General features: G+C 43.7%; 1 protein-coding gene across 3 annotated transcripts in view; it reads left to right on the plus strand.

Annotated features, from left to right (window-relative positions):
* PARG (poly(ADP-ribose) glycohydrolase) overlaps window positions 1-17,760 on the plus strand; it is a 148,077-nt gene extending 130,317 nt beyond the window's left edge. For all 3 annotated transcript variants that reach the window (XM_078603548.1, XM_078603547.1, XM_078603549.1), the window contains 5 exons: window positions 7,803-7,881; window positions 9,076-9,184; window positions 10,816-10,918; window positions 11,661-11,789; window positions 14,105-17,760. In XM_078603548.1, coding sequence (XP_078459674.1) covers window positions 7,803-7,881; window positions 9,076-9,184; window positions 10,816-10,918; window positions 11,661-11,789; window positions 14,105-14,214 — 530 coding nt within the window. In that variant the 3' untranslated portion in view covers window positions 14,215-17,760. The remainder of the gene's footprint in view (window positions 1-7,802; window positions 7,882-9,075; window positions 9,185-10,815; window positions 10,919-11,660; window positions 11,790-14,104) is intronic.
* The last annotated feature ends 386 nt before the right edge of the window (window positions 17,761-18,146 follow it).

An 18,146-nucleotide genomic window follows, 5' to 3' on the forward strand; every position in this document is an offset into this window, starting at 1 on the left:
CTGCAGTGCACCTCTCATGATTACACCAGCTCTCCCTTGCTGTAGATTACTACTATTATTATTTAGTGCCATCATTGATTAAGTTAACCGATCTGCCAGGTTCTCATCTCCGTTCGTATCTATGAGCCAGTGGTAGAAACTTCTTGTTGCGATGATTAGTTGAATAATATGACAATCTTCTTGGTTCTTTCGGTAAAGTCACGTAGAATGGAAGTAATAAAATTAAAAAAATTAAACATAATAAAATAATTATTTTATTTTATTATTTCCATTCTACGTGACTTTACCGAAAGAACCAAGAAGATTAATCCCTGCAGTCACGAAAGCTTTAAATCGAAATATGACAATCACTGACGATTTCCAACAAAGTGGTATGGATTTTATTGACCCCCCCCCCCTAAGGGATTCTGAACAGGGGACTGAACCGGCAACCTTTCTATCGCGGGTCAGCCACGAACCGTAACGCCACCCTGCAGGGTTACGCCTCCTTTACTTGGCAACGAGACTGGAATTCGAACGTCGTCCCCTCCTTGTCTTGGTATCTTACCGCACGGGCGGTCGCATTATCCCCCTGGGCCGCCCAGTCACTTTTTTTTATATTCTGACGCACGTAAATAAACATGAGACTGTCCTGGGTGCAAGGGAGAGACCGGCATTACAATACAACCTTTTCAGACGTCCCTGGCTGGCATATCACAGACACGCGCACACACCCTCGGCCGTAGCCTTTATCCCCTTCCCTGGCAGTCGCGTTTACCGGGTAGCCCGTATAATACCATGCGAAGCGGGACACTGACTCAAAGTGACTTTTATAGAGGGAGCGTTACACTCGGTTTGGTTCAATTCCATTCAGTGTCCTTTATTTAACCACGTGAAGAATATCGTTTGGTGTTCCAAAAGTATGATAATATTTTTTAAAATTCACATTGTCTCTGCTTTAAATAGCATGGGGCAGTGGTCATCTACTGTTGTGGCCGAGCTCGCGGTGGAAATCACTCCAGAGGAGAGCCACTGATGACTCCCCAAAAGTTGATGCTTAATGTATTGAGCCCGAAGGTATAATGGTGGGATGTTATAACCGCCAATCTGGATTTAACTTACAGCCTTCCAATTGTCAATCAAACATTCTTACACTGTGCCACCCGGCGCTGAATGTGTACAACAGTAATACTTAATTCCCAAGAAAAACTAACTTGAGTGTCGAAACTCAATGTCAGGAGAGTTGTGCGTTGGGGTGTTTGGGTTGTGGAGTTGAGCGCCATCGGTGATGGGTCATGAGCGGCGGGGTTATCAATCGTAGACTGTGGGTCGTGGGTGGTGCTTGGGTAGGGCTGGGGGTTTGTTTATATCTTCTCCGTCCTCACCGTGATCCTGCTAAATGTTACATCCTTTATTCCGACAGTCCCATGCTGAAATATGAATGTCTCTCATTAAAGTGGAATATAAATTGGACACAGGATGGAGGAAAAAAATAATGCCTAAATAAATAAATTACCTCGTGGAACAAAGCTTCAAATCATCAGACAGTGGGACGTGGCCGGATGTCGGCAAAGGAAACCCACAAGAGTTTAACGGTGTCCTCATTAAACCTTTCTTCACCCAAAAATAGACAAGGCCTCTGATTTGTTGGCTATCGCCTAACTTTCACTCTGCTGACTTTTATGCATGTGAGCTCTGTCCAGCTGCCCGGTGATTTCTCTGAGGAATTACCAAAGTGCACTCTGCTTCTAAACTGTGAAAATGCCTGTAGAAGACCCTGTGACATCATTCGCAAGGGTAGGCCATTTTGTGCTAATATCAAAGCCCATATAGACAATGCTAAATTGTAGCAAATGTGATAAATGGGCAGATCTAACTTCGGTAATAGTTCATAAATCCAAATGGGCTTTCACATGGTAAGTGCTTAGAATCATCGATTAACATAAATTCACGATGTATACACCCGATGGCATGTGTAAGAATAGATAGTTTTTTCGATTTGTATACATCTTATATTTTGTTATTCGTAATTCGTGTGTTGGGTTAGATTGTCTGGGTATGTCAGTTTTTTACGATAACCCTCCACCACCGACAGAGCCAATGAAATCATGTTGTCACGCTATGGGGAAATATGTCGAATGCTGAAAAGCAAGCAAAACTTGACAATTATGTGCGATGTTTCGCTGGCGATTAAAATCGGTATCGTCAGGTCAAGTCTCTCGTCAATTTTAATTTTGTTTACTAATATGTGGCTCCTCCTCGCACAGATCTTCCACTCAAAGCATCATTGCATTCATGCTCAACATAAAAATTTGAGAATTCTAAACAATGAGAAAAAGTATATAGATATCCACGAACTATCTACAATTGTTTAAATAGAAAAACAAAAGCAACTCTTTGGTTCTTTCGGTAAAGTGACGTATCAAGAGAAAATAATAAATAAAATAATATCATACGACGTTTCAATTGCAACACAAGCAATCATCATCAGGTATAAATGAAATAAAAAACAAACCTAATATACTTAGAAATATAATACAATACAACACAGAGAGTCGGCTAACATAACAGTCAACACCCTACCTGGTTGATAACGTTCTTCCAGAGAATGCTAAATTTGAGAGAGGGAGATAAAACATTAGAATGCTAAATTTGAGAGAGAGAGATAAAACATTAGCATTCTCTGGAAGAACGTAATCAACCAGGTAGGGTGTTGACTGTTAGCCGACTCTGTTGTATTGCATTATATTTCTAAGTTTACTAGGTTTGTTTTCTATTTCATTTATGCCTGATGATGATTGCTTGTGTTGCAATCGAAACGTCGTATGCTATTATTTAATTTGTTATTTTCTCTTGATACGTGACTTTACCGAAAGAACCAAAGAGTAATTCCTGCAGTCACGAAAGCTCCAAATTAAACAAAAGCAAGTTGTGGCTGTGATTGAGTTAAATGCAAGTGCACAGAGATGCGTTGTGACTTGAATATAGCGATGGAGTCGAGTGTGTGGATTGCCTCCAGGAGGTTCCAGTATTGTGGCGCTCTAAAAGTTTAATTCTCGTGTTTAATTAATTATAACATTGGCCGTGAAAGCCTTACGTCTATATTTTATGTTTACATCACCCCTGAAGCCACTAGGGGCCACTCAAATCACCACAGCAAAGTGTGATCCTTAAACCTAATTGCGAGCCGGAGTCGCATGGATTCTTCAGTTTGTTGGGGGTGTGAATCATCCCACCTTTAATTGTGTCTCGTTACGTCCCTAATTGTGTCTCCTGATAACAGAAATGTAATTGTTTATACGTCTTAAATCAAATGCAAAGTGTCTGCGGACTTAAATGAGCATTGGCCAGTGGGCATCTCTATTGGTGATCCTGAGGAAGTGGTAGAAATTCCACATTCTTCTGGAATGGGACAGTTTATTTGTAACACACCAACTGTTGATTCCCCCAAGATGATGCGCAGAGTTGACTGATAAATCTTGACTTAAAGCTTTCGTGACTGCAGGAATTAATATTCTTTGGGTCTTTCGGTAAAGTCAAAAAACAAAAACTACGACGTTTCGATCGCAACGCAAGCGGTTGTCTTCAGGAAAAGGAGGGTTAGATTCCAAAGGCAAACTATTTATAAATGTTTGAAATGGGCGTGGCCCAAATGTCAGCAGCCAATGTTACTGCAAGTGGTGGGCAGCCAGCCCGACGGTGGTTGGTTTTCCACCAATCAAAGGGCTGCCAGGTGAAAATTAGCATGTTAAAGAGAGATTAGCATGTTAATGGTAGATCGCAGAGCCGCAATCAAGTGATCGGCGCGCGAAGAGGCTGTGTTAGTATGAATCCTGTGAAAGCTCAAGTTTGAAATGGGCGTAAAGCACAACTAACATCGGAAGGTGGTAGGATGGGAACATCATAGCCAGTTATGACTTAAACTGGTTGATAACGTCCTTCTAATGATTGCTCAGTTTTTACCCATCTTCTCGGTTGAAATTGTGTCTGTGTCTCTGTATGGATGGTTTCATGAATGTATCTTTGTTGATAGCCAGGTGGCTTGCAAAGTACCTTCGTCTTAGAGAAATCTATTTCGTGTGAGCCCACCGCATTAAAACAATGATCAGCCGAGGTATTGGTCCTACCGTGTTTCAGATCTGCCTCATGTTCACGAACACGGTCCGAGACATGTTGCTTAGTTTCCCCGATGTAACTACTGCCGCAGACACAGCTTAGTTTGTCGACGCCAGGGTATTGCATGTCAGGGATCACATCCTTCACAGATGGGATCAGATCACGATTTTTATGTACTGTGTTAAGTCGAACCTGGATCTTGTGTTTGCTCATGATTTGGGAAATATTTATAGTTACCCCTGCTATGTATGGCAAGGTGATGGTTTTGATCGGGTCCTCAGATGGTTTTTTCTCCACGGTTGGGGTGATAGCTTTATGGATTGTGTAGTCTGAATATCCATTCATCTTGAGAGCTTGGAGTACGTGTTCCAGTTCACTGGCTACGAAAATCAACAATATCATCACCGATTCGACATCTTTAATCGAACCAACCAAGCGGTTTTCCTTAAAACCCTCTGCTGCGAGGCCACCCAAATGGTATGGCTTACCACACGATGATCTTTCCATGGTCAGTCCACCTTTCCATGAGAGTTTTGCATTTACAAGAATGCATCGCCGTACTGGGCTTGTCGGCGCCGCTTTCGAGTGGATTTGTGCGACGCTAATTTCCACAGCGAGCTCCAGCCCTTAATCCCTTCCTTTGCCCACATCAATCTCCTGCTGACTCTATGCGAAGGTCATTTTTTTCGGGCCGAATTTCCTAATAGGGAGGGGGGGGGCGGTTACGAGGTGAGGGAGGGGGAGTACCAATTTACCGGCTCACTGGGGAACTAAAATAACACTGTGCATTTTAACACGTCGGTTGCTACGAATCATTAACTTTTAAATTACGCCAGGGAGGCCACGCCGTGGTGTCGAGTGAGGCCGCACTGCAAACAAAGTGAGACGTCTGAGGTCCTCGTGGGTTATCTTTAACTCAGTGTGTGTGTGTATATATTTGTGTTGACTGTACAACAGTTATGCAGCTGGATTGCACTTACGGTAAAAGCGTGTGACTCTCGGTCAGACGTTTGCGAGTTCTCATCATGATTGGGGTCTCGACGGAGAAAATAGTTTCTGTGGAGGTCAAGAGCGTGAGTTGAGTAGCATGTAGGAAGCCATCAGTGACATCTTTCTGTGGAGATCCTGGCCCCCACCTAGATATCCACACACAATGGCTCAAGGCAGCTAATGGGAAGTTGCTGTGCACTAAAATGGTTTGAACAGCGAGACGCTTTGGCATTTTAACAGTGTAAAGGCCTTGCAGTGTCACTTCTAGATCATTCCACAATGCTGGTCAATATCACAATTGGAATACAATTAGGAGGTAACAAAAAAATTCAACAATGCAAAGACATAGAATGAAACAAAAATCGATTAAAATAAATTTGCTCTAGGCATAGGGGTTGTTTTTACCCTCTGCCATCATATTACTTTACCACTTTGAGTCCAAAGGTTATTTAGTCTAAAGTGCCAGACAATATGCCAAGTTACCTTAATTTATCTCTGCAGCAGCAGTGCCTTGGAATGTTGCTGTCGACGCTAACTCAAGCCTTGCTGCTGGGACATCTAATCAGAGCGCTGATAATTTTGCTTCATAACCCCCGACTCGATGGCGCTCGCGCTGGCCAGAGACTGGAGTCGTAAACTTTATGTTGGAGCTGACTGGGTTGCTTTGAGGTCGAATGGGTGGAGGGCTCGTTATGAGAGCGTCGAAACACTCAACCGGCACCACAGGGATCCTGGGTTCAAATTTGGGCAGCCACCTGTGATTAACCGAGGTGATGTTCTCAGCTGCGTCGCCATTGACTCTATGGAAGTTATAAAATGCACACCCGTGCTGGAGACTCATAATTTACCCTTCTTAACGACAAATTTCGATCCAAATGTGTGGGGTTTTTTTCAGGATTAATTGTATGAAAATTGTCTTTGGCTGGTGATTTGCATTGTTTACACCATTGATTGCATTCCCTCGATTTTGTGTGCCCATCTGCTTTGTTGGGTCAAAAAAATGAGTTATGCTTGTGAAAAGTTATCAGTGTTTTGTTTTGTAGACAAGACTTGCCCCTGCCATGAAAATGTGGAATGTTGAACGCTAGGTCAGGGCTGCCAATAAAGATGAGCACCATGGTTTTTAGCATAGAGACATTTGTAGCCGATTATACAGCTGGCTGGAAATGATAGCAGGTGGGTCAGGTAGCAGCGGCACAGCGGTTAGCGCGCAACGCTTACAACCTACATACCCGAGTTGGATTCTCAGCCTCGGCTCACATTCAGGGGGAGTGATATCTGGATCTGATCTTGGGCCTCCTACGTCGCAAACCCACAATGAATTGCATGGTACGAGTATGGTCAAACAGCCCTTGTTACTGACAAGGTGTCGGGGAGACCTTTATCTTTCTGTGCATTGACAAAGGGCTGTATATTATCACAATTATTGCATTATAATTATAAATGGATGACTCTCCTGGAGATATAAACAAAAAGCCAATTGAGATAGCAAGGCACCATTGCAAGTGTAGTGACGTAAATGGAGTCACAATGGCGTTTAGCGCCAGCCACTGTCACAAGAGTGGAACTATGCGTCTTGGGCCTCTCTCTGGCACCAGAGTAGGTTTGGCATGGAAGCGGGCCCTAGGCAGCATGATTTTGGTGACGGTCAGAGAGAGGGCAAGCAAGGACGTGACGGTCTGGGTGAACCCAAGAGGGCACGTGACCGGGACAGGGTAGCGAGCGGGCCCAAAGGGTGGCTTGAGGGACACGTGATGCTCGGTCGAGAACCTTCTGGTAAGATCCAGAAGGGGACAGGGCCGAAGGCGGAACGAGGCCACGCTCAGGAGCATAAAAGGGAAGTCCCGAGAGCAATCGCGGCTGTCTGCTCGAACGGAACCCGTCGGTGCTACGTCTCTTCGATCCTCGGTCTTCGGTCATCACGTTCGCCATCATGGGTCAGGCAGTGTGTTGGCTGACTGACCCAATTTTGTAGTTACCCCGTTCGTGGTATAGTTAACCGTTGTTACGTTATGTAGTTACCCTGTTGAGGTTGTGTAATAAACGTGATGCCTCCCAAGTGCAAGTGTGTGCCTCCGTAGAACCCACCACACAAGGAAGACCTGGGCCTTGTATCATTCTGCATATTATTTCTCGTCCCTTCAGATTTCATTTATTTTGCTCGAGTTATCCCTCGCAAAAACAAAAGTCTCCTGGTCTCAGTGGCCTGTTACCTGGTTAAGTAAAGGAACACCTGTAACCGCGAGTGTGCAATATTTGGGAGCAATGCCTTCGTGCTTCCTGTCATGGGCTTCTCATAGCCTCCTCTGAGTCGACTCAGACTAAACTTATTATGCGGCTCAGTTGAGTATAAACAATAGTGCTGACGAAACAGAGGTGGCTGGGATTAGGTCTGGCTACACCATCTCCTAAAGCAGTGGTTCTTAATCTTTACTGCAGCCTTGCACCCCTTTGAATTCTCAATCGTAAAAAAAAATATGTAAATAAATACATAAGGTTGATGAAACAAATTAGTTGTACTTGTGTGCCCGTGCTTAATTTGTGTTTCGATGATTTACCTTCTAAAAAAAATCTGGCATGTCTCGCACCACCAGAAAGGGCATCCCGCACTCCAGGTTAAGAACCACTACCCTCAAGTGATGTACTGGCCTCCAGTTGTTCCTAACAACTCTTAAGGCTAAAGGTGGGATATGTGTTTTTGTTCGTGTGATGTTCAGGAACGGAGCGCTTCAGTAATTACACGGGATACGGAGATACCTTCCGGTATAATGGGCCATATGTGGACGACACGCCGCGGTATGAAATCTCACCCTTCCTTTCTCTCGTTTTCTCCTGTAAACCACGTGCATTCACATAGACACACACGCATCCACACGCATCCACGTGCATCCACGCACATACAAACGCTGCACACACGCACACACGCGTATGCACGCACACAACAGCGGCGGCAGCAGCAGCAGCCATTGACCGCTCGGTGATGGTGACATCCTCACAGGGCTTGTACCAGGTTAACAATTTGAGGTCACGTGCAGTGTTAAAGGTCCGCTGACAGAAGCTCACAAGACAGACCCAAGTGCTATGGGTTGACTGATTGACATGATAGGCAGATGTTTCCATCTGACACCATGAAGCTTAGGGAGTTTGTTTCACCAGACCTCTGATATACACGCAAAGACAAAGAATCCCCCTTATAGCCTTAACAGACTGTTGGGGCAAGTACTGTTCGAAGGCCAGCACGGGATAAAAGGTGGGTAGCCAGCACCATGCCCGACCACCTCTGTCTGTCTCGTGGCAATGGTCACATAATGCACCAGGTTCTCATTTGAGGCCGAGTCGACCTAGGTTTGCATAATTGTCACTGGGGTTGGCCGTGAGCAGGAATCGAACTTGGGTTGTCGGGTTCATCACTGCTGCACCACCGCTTCCTACAAATACAAGATTCACCGTATGGCCTGAACAGACTTTTGGGGAAAGTGGTGTAAGTGAGCACCCATGAAGGCCGACACGGTTCAAACACAAACAACAACCGCCATTCGCCACTAAGTGGCGGTGACGTCACCACGACTCTTGTGCCAGGCCAAACACAAACGGTCCCTGTCGCACACGCACTCTCTCTCTTTTACACAAAACACTCACTTCAGTCTACTTCTCTTGATAACGATACACAAAACTAATGTTAAACAGCCAAATATACATGACCAAGATTTATTAAAAAACATTTTCCGCTGAATATTTGACGTTGTGGTAGTGCCGCTGCGAATGGGGGTTGTAATGGTGGTGGTCGTGATGGCCGATGGTGGTAATGTTGATGCTGTGGATGCTGGTTTCGTGATGGTGCTGATTATGGTGCTGAAAGTGATGATGTCAGCGGTGATGAGCTGGTGATGCCGGTAGTGCCGGTCACAGTGGTGCTGGTGATGGCACTGTTGGTGGCGTTGTTGCGGTTGGTGCTGATGCTTGCGGGTGGCCTGCCATGTCGTTGCACAGCGACGCGTGGATGCGCCGGCAAACGGAGATTGTCGCCATTGACGCCATCCATTTCTACGGCTACGTCGAGCAGTTCGAGCAGACCAAGCTGGAGCGAGAAGTCAACAAGGTGAGCACATGGTGGTGTGTATGGTCACCTGGTGTTTGTCTGTGTGGACAGCCCAGGGGGTTCTATTTGACTTTTAACAAATCTTTGCAACCACTTAAAACTATTATTTTTTGTTTATCAGGCAAATCACCTCCCCCACCCCAGCGATTTGGTGTTGTGATTTGATTCAAGAATGTATAGTTTTTTTATCACGTTCAAATTGATTCTCATTTTTGTCGTTGTCTTGCTACCATAGTCGTTTTGTGATCACAGATTAGTTAAACCCATCGTGCAAAATACAGGCAAACCTCGTTGAACGCGGGGGTTACGTTCCTGGAAATAGCCGTGTTGGGCAAAACCGTGTTCGACAAATAATAGACCTCGGTGGAAAACATTTGGTTGCGTCCTGAATTTTAAATGATAACCTCTCCCTAATTGTTAAACTAATTCTACATGATTTCCACACTTGTTGTTATTATGAAGGATGCTGAGTTGCTCTCTGGGTTATTTCGTGTGTGTACACTTTTTTATTTTCAATTTCACCTCAACACAAATCCCCCGTCTCCGTTACTCTTCTTGCACTGCTGCAGTCGCGCCCGACGGTTGCCCCCTGACACTGTCACGTTAAAGATTTGCTTATTATTTTTATTATTTTATTATTTCCCTTCTACGTGACTTTACCGAAAGAACCAAGAATATGTGTTTAACCAGGTAAGAACTCAAGCGTTTTCAAGCATTGTCACTTGGTTTCATTTGCAAGACTGACCTGGGGCATTAGTCTTTGTAATCCCAGGTAATTTTAGAAGTTGGCATATTTTGACCCTGACGCCGGCACACAACGGCCCTCTCTTGCGAGCGACATCGTTGGGGTACCACGGGGGTGGAGGGGGGGTGTACAACTTCTGCGATAGGTGAGTAGTGCATAGCGGGATAGGCGGCTCGGACAGACAACCAACGCGGACGTGTAGGACCGTAGCGTTACGCGGTACGTGGTGCGTCAGATCCCTTTTCTTCGGGGAAGGAAGGGGGGAAAGAGGGAGGGGGAGTCAGTCTCATTTCAAGTTCAGTCAAGTAAACTCAGGGTCTCTGGAGTGGCATTCACTGGGGGGGGCCCCAGATCTGGGTGAACTCCCCTTTCCTATTCTTCAGTTTCAGACTCAGGTGTTCTAAAGCTGCGAGAGTGAATAGAGAGTTATGCCAGAGGGTGATGGATGGGGCCCCATGATTCTTCCAGGAGCTCAGGATGGTCTTTCTAACGGAAATGTTAAAAGGGTATGTTGGTATCTGGTGATACCTTGTACAGATCGGTTATTTTATCATAGGATGTCCTGATGGTGGGACAGTTTAAGAAGGATTGAATGTACGTTTGGATCTTCAGGGTATCTTTAACGTGCGCTGAGAAGCAGATGGCTCATAGTCTTGTCATGGTAAATACACACCGCAGTAATAACCAGGGGCGACTGGTGGATTCGAACCGTGAACCTCTGCAACAAGCGGTGAATGCGCGACCGCCAGGCCGTGTCGTCGCCCAGTGTGCGGGTCTGTGTGTTTGTTGAACTTCTTTCGCACTGTACCTAGCCAACCGTGCTCATCGGAGGTGCGGTTTTTTTAACAAGCGTTGAGCTCGGCGCCGCCTCCTCCTTTGCATGCAGGCCTTCTGTGGATTCAGCTGCCCCGGTGCCGCTGGTTCCCTCTCTCCCGTGGCCACTGGAAATTGGGGCTGCGGCGCATTCGGAGGTGACAAGCGGCTGAAAGGTGACACCCTCACTTTAACCCTGCCTTCCCATTACAGTAATCTTTTTCTTCATCATCATCAGCCAAGGTGAATTCACTGCTTGCTTGGATAATTGTCAATTAGTTCCATAGTGGAGGAGCGTGAACAGCACCACTATCAGTCAGTCTTGAAATTGTATGTGAAAGATGCAAGGTAAGTTGCCTATGTGAACATGTAAGTGCCCTTCCCCCAGTGTAAACATGAAGTACATTGGTCGGATAGCCAGGGCATCATGTTGTTAAGAGGCTCCTAGGTTCAAAAGAGGGCTGAATTGCAATGCTCAATCTCCTTGGTGGATGTGGGGTATTAACATCCCGTAAATCACATGACCCTACATGTGGCCATCCTCGCTCTGAATCCCTCTCCTCTTCCCTCCACTTGTGAAAACAGACGATGCTCCGTGCAGCTCACTTCTACTTGCACCTTCATTCCCCCTCTCTTCTTCTCATCCCTGACGTCTTGGCCCCGTCATTCCTTTCTCCTCCTCCTCCTCCTCCCCTTCCTGCCCGGAACTCCTTCTTTCTTGCTGCTGCTTACCTTGAGCCGTGGATTCTTTGTCTGCCTCGGGGACTTCTGTCTTGGCATCCCTTCCCACTGCCGGTCATCTTGCCCTGTCTGCTCCTCTTACGCACCTCACTCCTCGCCTTCCCGTGGTGTGCCGTGGGGTAAGACATTTATAGATTGCAATGAGAATAAATCCCGATCATGCCCTTGCGTCGTCAGCACTGCTGCAGATGCTGGCAGCGGCGGAGGCCGGGCGAGACATCGCCTACTTCACGTTTGGGGACCGCAGCCTCGAGGAAGATTTCCGCAACATCCACGGCTTCCTCCAAAACCAGGGCCGCACCGTCGGTAGGGTTCACACACAGCTGCCAGCGAGCAGCATTGGGCACCGTAGCACTCAGCGCAGGTTACTATTAAAACTAAACTACTATTTTTTGTATTTTACACTGAGCTATATAGCTCTTTTTCAGAAGCTGCCTTGCCACAAATGATCGGTCAACGAAGTGGCTTATTCTAGATTTGAAGCTTTCGTGACTGCAAGGATGCATACTCTTAGTTCTTTCGGTAAATTCACGTAGGTAAAAAATTAAATAAAAATTAATACAAAATAAAATAATAAACATCGTTATTTTCTTTTTTATTAATTTTAATTTCATTTTTTACCTACGTGACTTTACCGAAAGAACTAAGAGTATGAAGAGGCTTATGTGGAAATTAATAGCAGCCGAATACTCTAAACGCATGTTTCTAAATGCGTTGGGCAAAACCAGAGGACCGTGAGAAATATCCACACGAGTACGGGGAGAGAGAACATGCAAACTCCAAATATACAGGCGTCAGGGTCGTGATCGAACCCACTACCTCCTGTATACCTGGCGAGGTAGTTATCATCTCACGGTGGTTATCCTCATTGGCAGCCTTCAGCCGGTGGTGGAAATTCCTTACATTTTATATTTACGCGATATAACCCAAAAAACCTGTATTATGGACGATATTGGTCGCGAAAGCCTACGTGTTAAACAGTACAAAGACAATGCACTACCAGGGAATTTATGGCTCGGGTTTAGCAGCTACAACATGGGACCTTTTTTTGCCAGTGTCAAAGTATGAAAAAATAAGAATAGGTTTTACCCTTGTCTGGCAATAAAACAGGTTGTTAAGATGTTCAAACTCCATTTAGAAACCTTTTGCAAAGACTGAGTCACTCAGAAATCTTCATTCATAACGTTCCAACTCCGAATTGCCACCTGGCAAGTTGCTTTACCACACACTGAAAGTAACTTCGGCACGCATTTTTAAGATTACTGTTAATCAAATGAACATATATTAGGTGTATTTAACTTTATAAATAACAGCAAGAGATAATAATCACATCTGTAAATGACAAGAATTGGGCTCAACGCTGCACTGCCACCAAATTATGTTGCTATTTGGGACTTGGCCTCTTGAAAACTGCTCAAATTGACCAAAAAGTTGCCCAAAATATGCAGAAGCCACCTGTCGGCTTCCATTACTGATAATGTTTTTGTTTGCATGTTCACCACAAGTAGTACTGTGCGTGGTTAATGCAAAAAGGTTTACATTTGCTGTTTGAACATCTTAACATCTCCTGTTTTATTTCCAAAAAGGGTCAAACCTGTTTTTTCATACCGAGTCCTTTATCCCTCTGGGGTCTGTGTAATGCATACCTCTAAGTGTGAAGTCTAGTGGTGCAATACAATCTTTAATTGATCAGCATGACACAATAATCGTGCAGGCTCGATGTCATACGTTTCAAACAAGACACAAAATGTGTACAAATTATGCAGCCATTTTGCACATGCAAATAAACCATCAGAATATCCTGAAGAAGTACATTGTGGGCTAAATTATTTCATCTTTACTCAAAATTGATTTGATGGGAATGTAATACTAGAAGACGACTGCTCTTGTTCAGGAAATCATGATGGTGTTTTGCGTATGCACGAAGGCTGTGCGCTTTTAAAATGATTTGTGTCCTGTTTGAAATCTATGCCCTATGGAATGACGAGCTCTTGCCATAGAAATCTGGAATTTCCACCACTGTTTTAAAGTCATCAATGAAAGATTAACACTGGCCCGTGTATGTTTCAGAAGGCAGTCACTTTCATTTGGCCCCTGACACAGGAGTGCATGTGTTTGATTACAGCAACAATTTGACAATTTAGGACCGTCAAAAGCCCATGACCAAATCAACGCTTCGCCCAATGTCATTTAATCTTGTAAGCTAAGCAAGTTGAGCTTCGTTAGTTCTTGGATGGGAGACGGCCGAGGAATGTTGGGTGTGGCAGGCTTGGGCTGCAAGGTGACTAAGATATAATAGTACAGCAATGGATGATGTTTAATCTCTCTGTGAGACACCTTGAGTAAATGGGGGTGCTCTTGTTACACACTTGTTTATTACCATCTTTCTCAACATCTCATAAGTGAAAACTGGTGACATTAAAATGCAGGACTTTCTTCATAGAGTCTTAAGACTCGGTTAGGCTTTCCACGGAAAAATATGGGCATTTTAAAAGCTTACTCGGCTACCTAGTTATAGTTTCTCAATTGATAATCGTGAAGTGACGTAATGTATTGAATTAATTCATGAACTGTACTCAAACTGCCTGACTGCCCTCTCCCTCTGCCTTCCACTTTCATAGGTGAAGTGTTCAAGATGTTGGTGCAATTCCGCACGATCCTGCTGGAACACTCTCCCCACAGGGATAAACCTCAGCTGTACGAGTGGCTCATGCTTAAGCTGCAGAAGTAGAGGAGGCTTTCATCATCAGTTTCCTGTCCACCGACCTGCCATCCAGTCTCCGTCGCCAAATCTGCACATCCATGTCTCAGAAGGAGAGTTTTCCAACGAATTCGTCTCAAGGACTCTGAGCCTCAAGAAATCAAGTCTAAAGAATTGATTTTTCGGTCTTAAAAACGATGTACTGGGGTTCGGGTGGCTCAGGGTACTAATGCCAGCGTTAAAGCTTTAACAACCTGATTTGAAATATGTATTTCAACCACCACTTGTGGATGGATTCTGCCCAATCACAAATATTAATCACGTTACATTGACATCTGCATATAATTTGCAATATTTCTGCTCTGAGGACGAACATATTAGATTATTAAAATGTGACTGACACTATTTAAAAGGCATGAACGAGCACTTTTGTGTTAAGAGTTTCGCTGAAGTGACTCCAAGAATCGTTTTGTGGGGTTATTTCCTGTGACCTTTCCCGTATGTATGTATGTTGAACTTATTTTGCACCGTAAGTAGCCAACAGTGTTATTTGGAGGTGCGGGGTAAGGATAACAAACTTAACACAAAAAGCAGTTCTAAAAAAATGTGTTTTCAATCGAGATTTTTGTGCGCTTCTGCCTGAGAGAGCATTCTAGAATGAAATGTATCCATCTTGTGACGCAATGCAACTATCATTTGTGATATAAATTCGGAACATCTTTATTCATACAATGAATATATATGTAATTGCATATATAGCTAAGAGTATAAATGTATATAGTACTCTTTTCTAAAAAACATTTCTTGTTACTCACACTTCTTCATGTCTATAAAATGCCTCATCTTTATGATGACAACCACAAGAAAAAACCTAAGTATGAATCCTTGCAGTCACGAAAGCTTCAAATCTAGAATTAACAACGACAACTGTCGTGTCAAACCTTGGGGCCTGAGTACAGAATGACGTACGAAGTTCTATAAATTGTGTAAACCGACTTTTTGTAACTAACTCCCACAAGGGTGGTCCAGACATTTAAGCATCGTAAAGATAGGATAAAAGTGAAGTGTGATTGGGACCACTCGTCTGTAAAAAAAAAAACAACGATAATTAATAACTTAACATGTTGGTGACAACATTTATATTATTAACACTAATACCATGAATATTAAAATGGATGATGAATCGTCAATATTAAAAACAAATCTATGCACCTCAGCCGTAGAGTGGCTGAGGTGCACAGAGCAATGACATCTTGCCAGCAATGTTACAGGAGTGACTTCATGGTGGCGATGTTGCATGGGGGGGCGGGGTTGTCTTCCTGGCAGGTAATTGGCTGGTGTAGGAGGAGTGGCGGTCCCTCGAAACCACTGACACGGCCATAAGGTTGCAATCTCATTACAACACCCATATTTGCTTTTAATGTTTATAGAGTTGGTCTTACGTTGTTTCATAGCTTACTACAACAATCGCAGCCTGATGGGACATTTTCAATACTCAATACTCCAAAACTTTTTAGAAGTCTTGTATTTGACTCTTTAGGATTGGCCTGTAATATTTTGACTCATACTGAAGCCTAAATCTATTGTCTCTTTAATTATTATTCAACATTTAGTCATATTTTCAGGCTAGTTCCTCAAGTCTCAATGTACTACTTGGGGCTCGAGATGGGGCCTTGAGCCTGAGGAGCAAGGACTACCATCAGTCTGGCTGAGTGATTGAAGTACTTCACTTGAGGTCCGTTAACCTTCACGTGACCTCACTTTGCACGAATAATAATTTAATATGCAGCGTTGCTGCTGGAGACTCGCCGTCTATGTGTGCTATAACTTGCATAGCTGCCACCATGAATATCAAACTATAGAATCACTTCTCCTCTGTCGAACAATACTCATCAATATGCTTCTGAGGTGTATTCACATTGTCAAACTGAAGTGACAAAGAGATTCAATTGCAGACACTGCTTGCTGCTGATATTTGCCAGTATAGTGAATTCCATGGTTGACAATTACAGCAGGAGGCAGACAGATATTTTCAAAAATTACCATAAGCTGTTTATGTTGTTAGCAGGTTGTTGTGATACATAACATTATGTCATCATGGTGTCTAACATGCCTTAATTTATCTTGTCATTCTGTTGATCACAAAAGCCATAAGATCTACAAAGGATTGTGGAAATTCCACCCACAATCGCATGTAGTGCCAGCAAGCAGTTTTGTAAGGTTAAATTCTAATTAAATGTAAGTTGTTACTACTCAGTATTGACATCTGGAAAACATTTAGTTTGTCAATTCTAAACTATTCTTTATAATTCTCCCAATCTCTCTACTCTGTACTCGTATGCATTGGGCGATGGCCCTTCTTAAATGTTTTTTTTTAAGGCAGAATTAATTATGGAAGTGGCGAGATTTTTTTGGGCTTGTGCCTGTAAAGTCAATTAGCTTCTCTACAATCAGGATCGTGGCTATATGTTTGTTGCTGCAGGATAAAAAATCAAAGCTGTGTGTTGTACCAATTCCACCTTTGTTAGGGTCGCGATGGCATCTTGATGGCAGATGTTGCCTCACTGCCACAGTGATTATGGCCTACTATGTTGAGTCCAAGCCAGCCCATACTTTGCTGTGTATGTTGTGTTACATAGGGCCCTCTGAGGTGGGCCATAACACCATTGCTACCAAACAACAACCACAAACATTTCACATCGTACATATGGTCATGATCCTGGTGGTAAACAGCTGTTTGGCTTTACAAAACCATTTGTTAACACTAGGTGTGCTTGTTGTGTACATTGTAAATTAGAGTTTTGTGTTCATGATCTGCATCAATATTGATTATGGAAATGTCACTTCTGTAGATGAAGGGGAAAAGCTTGGTTATCCATTAATCTTCCAAATATAACTTTTCAGAGCAAATCGTGGTCTGCACTGCGTTAGTCTCTTTGGCAAGGTGGCAATATGGTTAGAGTGCTTGATTCACAAGTCCAACGATTGAATCCAAATCCAAGTCATGGATTAACTGAGCCTCTCTTTGCTCCAGGGATGATAAAATGACCACCATTTTTAAGGAATGTCAACCGTGATTATCCTATGTGTCTCTGCCTTGGGAATGTGGAAATTACACCAGTGGGCCAGATAATCGAGGTGGGCAGCACCTCAAAGCTTGTTCGAGCAGGGAGATTAATTGACTTGAAATGTATTTGCTCATCATGATAGTGAAATTGCTATCCCCAAACTGAGCAGCCTCGTGCATTGTACGTTTAGCTCCGCTTGCTGTATTAGGCATTTTGCAGAGGGTCATTCAAATATAAATAAATAAAAGCAAAATACATCTTCCTGCGCAAGCGAGTAGCCCTGAGAAAGCATTGGATATTCCACATTCCTTTAATGTGGAACGTTCTGTTTGTGGGACAACCACTGTTGACTTCAAAGTGGTCCTTATTTTATTGACAAGAAGGGATGATGGAGTTAGTCAAATCCTGATAGGGATTTGAAATCACGACTTTCCAATTGTGAGTTAAGTGCCCTGTCACACAACCACCTGGAGCTGATATAAATTAATAAAATTAAAAAAATTGCCAATCATTGAATGCATGAGTGTTTTTCAAACGTGGCTTTGGACCATTTCATTTGTATGTTATTTCATATAAGCACACCTTTGTAAATTCACTGCTGGAGGAAGACCTTCAAATGCTATGTCGGTCATGGCTTGGTTGGTGAAGAGGGATAGTGCCCTGGACCATTTGAAACATCACGAACCACTGGTGTTAATTTTGGCCTGGAATCGAACTTTTAAGGGTGGTTCAAGATTCAAGACCTGCGCAGTTTGTGGTGAAATTTAACTGAATGTATGCACATGTTGCTTTATCACACGTGTTGCTTGTTAGTTTAACACGTAGGCTTTTGCGACCAGTATTGTGTTGATTGTTGTTCACTCATACACTTAAATGATCAGTACACAAAGCATA

Source organism: Lampetra planeri, chromosome 20 (assembly GCF_965212315.1).
Source record: "Lampetra planeri chromosome 20, kcLamPlan1.2.h2, whole genome shotgun sequence".
In the NCBI taxonomy this organism is placed as follows: domain Eukaryota; kingdom Metazoa; phylum Chordata; class Hyperoartia; order Petromyzontiformes; family Petromyzontidae; genus Lampetra; species Lampetra planeri.